Here is an 11,023-nt window from a genome sequence, read left to right as displayed (position 1 = left end):
CAAATAGGTTTAGTTCACAAATGTTCTTATTAGGATTTGGTTTCACAGATTTGCCATGTTAATTTTGTGTGGTAAAGTCTTTTGAGCTGACAACAATTGTGGCTGTGTGTTTGAATATTGTCATCACTTTTTTATATGAACTTTGTGTGGTTTCTTTGAGGATAGGCCCAGTGATTACAGGAATATAAATACACACCATGAAAAAACATCTGTATTTGGGACTTTCAAAAACAAGCTAATTCTATCTTGAAATACTCCCCTCCAGCTTATATTAAACTATTGGCTCTTTAGAATGTTACCTGACCTCTTGCTTTGGCCACGTAACTTTGCCGAACATGTGTTTTACAGTGGAATCCAGTAATCTTACCTTGATTTTTGCTCAATTAAATAAAAATAAATATCCTTCTACAAACCAGGAAGTATTAAAACATGTGGAGTGCATAGACCGGCGTTACTATGTCTCTGTTTGGGATTTCCTTCACGGGGTTGCCAGGTGTGGTGTGTCTATCCTCCACCGTTATTCAGCTACAGTGTCAAAAAGGTTTCTTCTTCCAAAATCCCCTGCAGCTGACATGGCACCTTACGCCTTCAATAATAAACAAGAAATCCCACTTAAATATAACTCTTTCAGTGTAATAACCAGTGCAGTAGTTCAAATGGCACATATCCTGCATCAATAAACAGAATGAATCATGGTGAGGCAATAAAATTATGTTCAAATGTAAGTTTTTGTGTGTGATTGTGTATCTTATCTAGTGGAATTAATACTATGATTCTTGCATGAAAACAACTTTTTGCTGCACAACTTTTACCTGCATCCAAGTGAAAAAAAAAACAAAAAAAAACGAGAAGGTTGATTTTTGTTTGTAGATTTGATATCAGTTTTCTTTTTTATTATTATTATTTTGTATTTGTTAACCAGTTTATTTTAGAGTAAAATACCAGTGACGCTATATTGTCTGCCCAGTACTAAAATATCATTCTAAACTTAAATTTGTCTGGATCTACTTGAATATTTGTTTTCATGGTAACTATGAAGTCTGTGACTGTGTGTGGACAGTGCTCTTTGTCTTTACTGCTGTCTGTCCTGTCACCCGAGTGTCTCCAGACCATTTAGAGTTCAGTTTCGGACAGATTATGGGTTTTTCCAATTTACTTAATGCCCCCCTCTGTATTTTCAGCGGCGATAACGTTTTGACCATTATGTCATCCCTGCAGGACAACAGCAGGATCCCAGCACAGATAGCAGGTGTCTGGTGTGTAAGCAGAGAAGTTGTGGATGAAGACACAGTGAAGGGGGAGAGGGGGGGCAGCAGGTGTGAGGAGGCGGTTCAGGTGGGATGGGAGGAGTGAAGGGGGTATTTAAGACATGTCCCAGTTCTGGACCAGCATCAGTTGCCTTTCCTCTCTTTCTCTGCAGTTTTGACCGCAAAGCCAGCACTCACCCTTCACTCAGGTAAGAGGACTTTGTGTAAAATGTGTGGCTTTTTCAGATTCTTCCAAAAATACTAGTGCAGGCTTTTGAAAAAGTATTACCACTGGATGAATGTACAGTGGCTGACACTTCTACTGTCTCTGTAAACATCATCCAGAAGAATGAGAGTGTTAAATGTGAGTGACAGTTGAGGAGTTCTCACAGTTCAGAGGTGGAGGGTGGACAAGTGCTTAGAGCTTTCTCCGCTTGTTTCGGCCGGAGCAGCTCCACTTTAGGACTATCACGTTGCTTTGAGTTTCACCTGACGCTGGCTCACATGTCCAACCCCTGACCATGTGGTCTCCCAGAGCTTCTGTCTCTGGAGCCAACAAACACATGAGCATTACATTATATTATCTGTGCACAGACCTGAGGCTCTGACCAAGAGGAAACACTGAGACTAACTAAAAGTCACACTCAGTTTTCCATTAGGCTCAATCTGGACATGCACCAACCTTAGTCTATAGCTAGTCTATAGATTTACATGTGCTGATCAGTACAGGGCTGGTTCATGTTCTAAGATCCATAGGATGTGCAAATGCCTGTTCCATTGTCACTTGTCTAATGTCTCTCTCCTCTTTCTCAGAATGTCTTTGCCTAACCTTGAGAATGCCTCCACCCTGGAGAGCGCCATGCAGCTCATGATCCAGACCTTCCACAAATACTCTGGAAACGAAGGAGACAAATACACACTGAGCCGAGCCGAGCTCAAAGAGCTGCTCACCACAGAGCTGGGCAACTACCTAGGGGTAAGGAGCACCCACTATCAACACTGTCACTATAACATGTCACGTATAACCAAGAGTGTAGCACAAAATTCTGGGAGCCAGGTACAAATTATCTTGGTGGGCCTGTACTACATGTTGACTAATGAAAAATACCCATTAGAGACTTTGTGAAGAGCCCTTCCCTGCACTGGGCCTTGGGTAAACAGTACTCTTTACTCCCCCAGTCTGACCCCTCTGTATATAACATGTTAAGGCTAATACTAATGTTAAATGTGTCTGTGCAGAATGCCCAAGACAAAGAGGCAGTGGACAAAGTCATGGGAGACCTGGACTCCAACAATGATGGAGAGGTAGACTTCACCGAGTTCATCATCCTGGTCGGAGCTCTCACTGTGGCCTGCAACGACTTCTTCTTAGAATACAACGAAAAGGACCAGAAGAAGAAGTGAGGAGGCCCAGAGGAACATGTCCACCACTCTGCAAAACACAAGCTCCAGGGAGGGATGGTGTGAGGGAGAGCAGGGGGTGGTGAGCGGGGGGACAGGGGACCAGAGGACTCCTTCTGTGGCTCACACAAACACACACACACAAGTTGTAACTGTGCGTGTGTGTGTGTGGGTTTGTGCCCCAGCGTCATGTAGTATTTACCACCTGCACGCCACAACCTGGAGAGTGCTGTCACTGTCACGTGTGTGCATATCTCTCTTGTTGTTTTGTGTCTTTTGTAACACTTTCAAATGCAGTACTCCCTGGAAGAATAAATGTGATCTATACTCAAATTACAAGTCTGTTGGTTTTCATTTACACCAGTAGAGGATTGAAATGCTTCCAACTAACCACCAGAGGGCAGCACAAGACCATCTGTACACTGAGGGAGGCAATGCAGGCCATTGTCCACTAATTTGATATTAAAATGCTAAGAAAAGTAAAGAAAAATATAGTTATTAGTTTACTATAAGAACGTTTTCAAATGATTTACGTGATGTTATGGCACTCCTGGCTGAAAACAATGGTGAGAGGTTACGTTGACCTTGGAAAAACCCATTACAGGCAAAAAAAATAGTTGCTGATACCTTAAGTACACAAAAGGAAGTTCCTATTAGAATGACAGGAAATATATCTTTCTCCACTCCTTGTATAGTATAAAAACATAGCCACCAACACACTGTTTGCTTCGTCTGTACCTACAACCTTTATTTGACTGATTGCGGTGTGCACAGGAGCAGATCTGAGGTGAAAAAAGGGGTGGGGGTTAATGCATGTGGGAGCAAGAGGAGAGGGACAGCGAGTGGAGACGTCATAGAGAGAAAGTAGTCCGTTAATGTCCATGTGCAGTGTATCATAGTTTCTCTTATATAGGCTTTTCACACTGTTTCAGGGCGTATTGGGGGATCCCCTGGGTAATCCTGTTCTCCAGACAGCTCCTAGTCCGAGATGAACTTGGCCACGTGACTATTAACTGACGGGGAGACGCACGCAGAGTGACAGTGACATTGGATTTAAACAGCGATTCATCATAGTGGCTTCTCCAGACATGACATCCATTCAAATTCGGGCATATTCTCCACCCCAGTCAGTGCTGTCCATACAGTATTGTGCTCTTGCAGCGTTTCCCATAGTTCCACAGTTGTGATTTTGAACAGCAAGTTTTGTTTTTATTGCCTTATGAGTGTGACTTACTCCATCCGCTGCCATCTAAGTTATCAATAACCGATGACAAAATGGGAAAAGCATGACAAAAGTACAAACCAAAGCAACCAGCCATTGAGTTTATGATGAGAATAAGTGGACAAAATGTTATGTATTTGCCCATGGAAGACCTAAGAGTGATTGAGAGAGGTTATAACGAGGCTGACGCATATGTTCCCTGGATCTGTCGAATCCGTAATCAGAGATGCGTCATGCGTAATGGGGGCATAGGCCACAAACGTATCTTACGCACACGTTGATACATAAACCGCTCTTGGCAAGACATAAATAAACAACTCAGAATTAAAAAGAGAATAAAAGACAAAGGCAGAGGAGTGAGGGTAAGTGACATACAGTAGAAAAAGTGACACAGAATACACTTTTAACGGTGCACTATGTAACTTTTCGGATGGAGGGGTCCGCCACCTGCTTGTCCTCATGGAAATATTGTTCTTTTGCTTAGAATGTTTCACGGTACGGCCTTAAACCTAAATATTTTCATGGACACCAGCGAGTTACGGGTCCAATCTGTGGAGGTGACCCCGTTTACAGGAAGAACACGTTTTCCAAGGTATTTTTGAGCAATAAAGTGGTGTAGTTGAATACAAACAAATAATAATAAATGCTACACTATAGAACATTTCAGGCAAATATCCACAAAGACAAGGACGTAGCGGACCCTCCGTAGCGGAAAGTTAAATAAAGCACATTTAAATCGCAAACTGGCATTTCTCACACACAATATTTCCAGGTATTTGCCCAACTTTCTTTTATCCGTCGTAACCGTAGGAGGGTCTGTCAGCCATGATGCCTCTAAGCTGACCTCATCGCAGCTGTGCTCTCCTGTACTGCTCTACGAATGTGCAAAACTGTCTAAAGAGGAAGCTACCCATGCATGCTCTATCCTTTCAGCTAATAACACAACCTGCTTCATTCTTGCATATGCATATCATTATTTTATATATTTATTTTCATCACCTGCTACCTGGCCTCACTAGTAAATACGTGAGCAACATCGCATTCAGTTTGAAGTTTGTTTTTTTTCAGCCTTTCCTTGAGTAAAAAAATTGCTGCATGAGATTTGTAATAGTTCTGTGTGTGTTAAGCGGCTATGCTATGGTAAACTATTTGATGGTGGAAGAAAAAGTTAAATCTATCTGAAGATGTGAACTCCCCTTCCCTTTCTGAGTAGCAGATTTTAACTTTGACTTAAACGATGTGTGTATACAAGCAATGTTAGGGAGATCGAGTTGGCTGGTTTTATAGGTTTGGTAAGGAATAAAACAGGGATTCCTTAACTCCTGTCGACCTGAGGAGGGATCTGAAGAACTGAAAGGGAAGGATAGTCCATTAGAGCAGCTGGACAAAAACTGCAGGTAAAGAATATGACTTCCGATTCTTTCTTCATCCGAGAAAAAACTTTGCAAAAACGTTACTATAAAGGTATAATGGACGTGATTTACTGTTTCCAAGTTTTGTCCCAGTTCCAAAAACGACAAAAATCCCAACCAGACCCCCTCCGTCTTTGCCACCGGCCTTACGTTGTCCCGGGCCGGTGTGTCAAAGGGACAGAAGGGGGTAAGAGCTGTCCTTTAGCTTGTCGGACGTTTCGGGAGGGGCGATCAACCTGGCGTGCTGGTGATGGTCTTGGCTGTGTAGTTCTGGAAAAGTGGTTGGAGGAACATGCCCAACGTCCCGAAGACGCACACGAACACGAAGATCCACAGGAAGAGGCGGTCGATCACCATGGCGACGTACTTCCAGTCTTCGCTCACCTGTGGATGAGGGGAAGAAAAACAGATTAAGCTAGCGTCGCAACCTCGTGCCCGCCTCCTCGCTGCCTTTGTGGAGGGTTAATGGAGGTGAAGGCTTAACGTGAGGAGAGACTAGCGCGGCCTCACAGCGCTGATGAGGTCTAACACCATCCACACGGAGCAGAAGGAGGTGAGAAGCTACACTGTAACAAACTATGAGTAAATAAACTCGAAATGCTATAATTGTCCTTGCTATTACTGCTTTGCGCTGGAAAAACACTGTGCTCATCTGAAAATAATCAAATCCCCTTCTCAGTATCGCAATAGTAATGTTATCTTTTCCTGAGCATTTCACAATTATGAGCCCTTTGAAGGATATGATAAAGTAAAGTACCATGGAAACCAAAGTAGAAAGCTAAAAATACATTTTGAGCACAAACCATTACCCCATCCCCATATAAACGTCCCTAGACATTTTGGTAATGATCCAATTACCATCATCGTGATTGCCTTTTTACGAGAAATCACTTGGCTAAATACGCAGCTTTTGGAGTAACCAGTGAAAGAAACCTAGATTTTTTATTGTAATTATTAAATGAAGAAGAATTATTATGCCTGGATATGGAAATGAAATGACCTTGCACAGACTAATAAAAATATATTGAAATATCGATTACATAAAGACGTAGGATTTATTTGTATGTACCTATACTGCAAAAAAGAACTACTACACACACTACTGACATGTTTGATCTTCTGTATATTTGTTTAGTAGTATTTTGCTTATATTAAATGATATGTAGTGAGATTATATTAGATCTGTTATGATAATTACTATATGGACTTGTCATTCTATACATTGCGGATGGAAAAGTACTTTTGGAGGGTCAACATTTATCATGGGGACTTTTTCTTTGTACTAGTGGGAACATGTTGGTTATTTTTCTGTACTCGGATTAGATTTGAGCTGTTGATTAGTATATGACTCATTATAGACACAAACTAACTATGGAAGTGTTGCATTCTGTTATTTATTTAATGCAGTTTGTTTCACTTTTTATCGTTTATCGTCTATACTTTATTTACTTCAGAAATATATCGCACTTCAAAATTTGTTATCGTGACAAGCCTGGACTATATTTTTACAGTAACGCTTAGTACATTTTACACCATTTGTTTTAATCTATAGTGAATAATTGGAGGAGGAAGACTATAAAAACTATAAACTAGAGATCGACTGATATGGGTTTTTCTCATGGCCAATGTCAATCGTTTAGAATCCGGTCTACCGATATATTTTGGGCCGATATATGGGTCCGATTTTGATTATTTTCCCCAAATTCTGTCATTTCAATTCACTACAAACTCTCCCCTGATCCCCTTTTCACCACACGCCCATAAAAGAGCTGTGTAGTCATGTTTGTGCAGCTATCTCTTTGTGTTAAAGTGTTAATATAAAGCTTTGTGTGTATTTTTTAGACAGCAGATCGACCAAAACTAAATATCGCACTATGCTGGAGATGTAAGGCCGATATCCGATGTGCTAAGACGTCCAAATATCAGCCATCATCATCCATCTCTACTATACTCTATTGGACCACTGCAGACTGTTCTATTTGTTACATAATTTAGTTAGACCTTTAGAGCAGGAGTGTTTTCCTGAGGTCCTCCACCAGGCTCTCTCTCTCTTCTCTCTGCAGCTCACGATGCACTACGCCACTACACCGCGCGCTTCTATAATTACATGTCTTTGGTGAATATTCAGAGGGCTGCGATTGCGTCACAGATCTGTCCTCCTGGCTTATGCCCTGCAGGAGCTCCCCATGCGTTTCAAATGGCATCAAAAACCAATGCGGCAAAGAAAAGACCGCTCAATACATATAAAAGATAAATCATATGTGCTCATGTAAGACTCTCATTGGTAAATATTATGGTTTTCAAGGTTAAGGCTGTCACAATAACACATTTTGAGGCAGAATATATTGTTACACAGATACAGGTTGATAAACTATAATAACTACCTCTGATAAAACAATAATAATGCAAGATAATCCAAGTAAACCATTTTTAAATACACAAAATCATTATGTGGCATGAGCTGCAACAAATAAACAGCAGAATGGACCAATATTTAGCCACAGAAGTCACTTGTTCAACCCTTTTGCAGTCAGTTGTATAACCACAAAAACACCCAAATTCTCATCATTTTTATAAAGTAATTGTGCACACAATAAATATTGATCCCCAAAATATATTGTCCAGCTTTCATATATTGAACCATAAGTCAATATAGTAATTGTAGTGACAGGTCTATTCAACACATATTTCGTTGCAGTGTTTCTTATTGATTGACTGAGACTATAAAAAAAAAAAAACTCTGATAGTTATTAGTCTTACACTTGTTGTATTATCATGAATACATAGACATAACTTTATTTGATCTTTTTTTTTTTATATATATAAAGGCAATTAGACATATTTACTCAAACATTGTATTCAGTAAAAATATTCAGTGCCACTAAAGGCTCGTATAAACCTGGGGGAAACATTGATTCCTTGTTTGGAGGGTACACTATTTGCACGTACACAACAACATCCCTCCATCTTAAAGTCTTCTTAGTGGCCATTCAATGTATGTACCATTTTCCTTCTGTTCTGCGGTGCAATACTGGAATTTCCCCACTGTGGGACTAATAAAGGCATATCTTATCTTATCTTATCTTATCTTCACTGTTGGGGTTATTATTTAAAGTAAAATCACTTGTAAAACTCCTCCTCTTACATTTTCAACACTGTTTGGGGAATATAATTGCTGCAGATTTGTCAGATTGACTTGACATAACATCTGTGCATTTTTACAAAGAGCCTTATTTTGTTTTCAACAGCCTGTGACTAATAGAGCACCATGCCTAATGTGGCAAGTTCATCATAACTTCTGGTATAATGTAATTATGAATCTATTTTTAGACTGTAGTTTAGATTACAAATGACGTAACCCAACAATTAATCAAAATAGTTGTTAAAATAATCAGAATTGTATTTTGATCACTGTAATTGTCTGGACTATATAGACTCTAAAACACCTGCGAAAAGACATCTTATCATAAAGATTGCATTGCTATTAAATACAAATAGAAAAAACTCAATCAATCAATCAATAATACACTTAGACCTGTCACAATGAAACTATATCGACTTATCGTTCAACGCATGACAGATGGAGCAATCATTTTTGAGGGTTTGAGGGTTTTTTCTTTTTTCTTCTCTTCGTCTTTTTCTGTTCTGTGATGAGATTGGAGCTTTTAAGAGTTGAATTATGAACCTCTGTGATTCATTATATACAAAATGACGACTTTAAGTGTTGCATTCTGTTATTTAGTTATTGCAGCTCATATTTTTACAATATTGCACATGTATAATACTTTTTGGGGGATATTTCTGCTTTATGGTTTGGTTTCAATATTATCATTTATCGCTTATATTTACGTGAGCAAAATATCGCGCTTCAAAATTTATTATCGCGACACTAAATTAGTAAATAATCGTTTCACTAGTCGACTAATCAAAACACTGCTCACTGACTAGTTGACTACTGAAATACTCATTATCTGCAGCCCTAAACCCCACATTCAAACAGCAGAAGTTCATACTCACGCTCTGGTCGTCGTCCTCACTCTTCATGTGGTTGGCGATAAAGCGGACCCCCTCCACGGCCTCTTCAAAGCCGGGACAGGCCTGAGCCAGCAGGGCCTGGGTGAGCGCAGGACCCCCCGCCGCCTGCTTACCCCGTGGCACATTCCCCGCCCCCGCCTCCCGCCCCTCTCTCACTCTGTTCAAACCATCCATGGATCCTCCTGCCCCTCCCAGCTCTCCTCCAAACTGTTTCACTGTCGCCCGGTTCACATAGCACGTACACGGGTCACTGTCCTCCTTCCCGAAAACTCCAGTGGAAGTGGCGCCTCCGTTTCCGCCCGTGTTGGCCATTCCGAGCCCGACCATGAGCCCGCCGACCTCCCCTCCTCGCCCCCCTTCCTTCTGCTCCTGGGCTCTCCGTCTTTGGCGCAGCCGCTGCCGTTCGCAGTTGTTCCGAGGCTGACGCATGAAGAGCAGAGCCGGGAGCTTGTTTAGGAAGACCAGCTTAACCCAGGGGGGCATGGTGTGTGTGGTGGGGGAGCGGTGATGCACGTTTAACACACAAACGCTCGTAACTATGGAGAAAGTGACTAGAACCATCGTGAACATCAAGTACTTCCCAACCAATGGGACGTCCAGAGAGGTGGGCGGGACTATTTTGGAGATCAGCAATAGGAACACAGTGAGGGCGAGGAGCACGGAGATACACAAAGTCATTTTTTCACCGCAGTCCGAGGGTAAGTAGAAGACCAGAATGGCCAAAGAAGTGATAAGCACGCACGGGATAATCAAGTTGATGGTGTAAAAAAGTGGTTTACGTCTGATAATAAAGTCATAGGTGATGTCTACGTAGGTGGGGTCGGCCGGGTTTTCGTTCCTTCGTCCCGGGAGAGCAATAATGTCCCACTCCCCGCTGGGCGTAAAGTCGTCCATGCTTGCCACATCCGCTCGTAACACCAGATCGATCTCGGTGCGGTCGTAAGTCCAGGATCGGAAACGTAGAGTGCAGTTCTGCTGGTCGAACGGGAAGTGTTTGACCTCGATCTTACAGGCGGATTTGTAGATCGCCGGGGGTAACCAGAAGATGCTGCCATCGTAGGAGACCACAGCGTTGGAGTAGAAAGAGACTTCGTACACTCCGTCAGCGCTGTAAGAGAAAACGTTTCAGTAATCTTATACATGACAACAACTGAATACTGTGACCAAAACCTAGAATCATTTTAGGGATGTTTCAAGGTTTTTAAGTGGAGGATATAAAAACCTTTTGTCCCTGGATATGATGTTGTTTTGTCTGAAATATTTCACATAAAACTTAGCTTCTCCAAGGAGATAAGCAGGTATTTTTTGGCATTAAAGTTTATACCATATTGTGGAAAATTGCAGGCAAAATAATTGGCATTTTCAAGTTGATGATTGACTTATAAAGCACCTATCCAAATATATGATCCACAATTGTTAAATCTTATTATTTGTTAGGGATTGGCTCCATAAATTGTGACATTTTGTGTGGGTAGGACCAATAATTATACATATTAACCATAAACCAGGTCAGCAAATGTGCAATCTGTCAGTTAAACAGTGAATTTTACCTTACAATATCAACTTTTCCTCATTTTATTTTTAAAGTAGGAATTATATACTGTTACAATGCTATGTGAGCCCAACATAACCTTAAGCCATTTTCACTCATGAGGACATTTTGCAGTTCATCGTCAAACATTAGTAAAACGGTCCAGATTTAGCCC

General features: G+C 41.2%; 2 protein-coding genes across 2 annotated transcripts in view; one reads left to right on the top strand and one right to left on the bottom strand.

The window, feature by feature from the left end:
• The first annotated feature begins 1,091 nt into the window (after positions 1-1,091).
• On the top strand, positions 1,092-2,981 carry s100t (S100 calcium binding protein T). Its single transcript, XM_033981103.2, has 3 exons — positions 1,092-1,456; positions 2,061-2,223; positions 2,487-2,981. Exons 1-3 carry the CDS (start codon positions 1,341-1,343, stop codon positions 2,649-2,651), a joined length of 444 nt encoding a protein of 147 aa, XP_033836994.2. The 5' UTR covers positions 1,092-1,340; the 3' UTR covers positions 2,652-2,981.
• A 419-nt stretch (positions 2,982-3,400) lies between these two features.
• chrnb2 (cholinergic receptor, nicotinic, beta 2) overlaps positions 3,401-11,023 on the bottom strand; it is a 29,884-nt gene continuing 22,261 nt past the window's right edge. The window contains exons 5-6 of the mRNA XM_033981380.2: positions 9,300-10,425; positions 3,401-5,666 (exon numbers count right to left, since the gene is read on the bottom strand). Of these exons, the coding sequence (XP_033837271.1) occupies positions 5,514-5,666; positions 9,300-10,425 (1,279 nt within the window). The 3' untranslated portion in view covers positions 3,401-5,513. The remainder of the gene's footprint in view (positions 5,667-9,299; positions 10,426-11,023) is intronic.

The sequence above is a fragment of the Periophthalmus magnuspinnatus genome, chromosome 16 (assembly GCF_009829125.3).
Source record: "Periophthalmus magnuspinnatus isolate fPerMag1 chromosome 16, fPerMag1.2.pri, whole genome shotgun sequence".
Lineage (NCBI taxonomy): Eukaryota > Metazoa > Chordata > Actinopteri > Gobiiformes > Gobiidae > Periophthalmus > Periophthalmus magnuspinnatus.
Note: the sequence above shows the minus strand (reverse complement) of the source record. Positions and strands in the feature narration are given on the sequence as shown.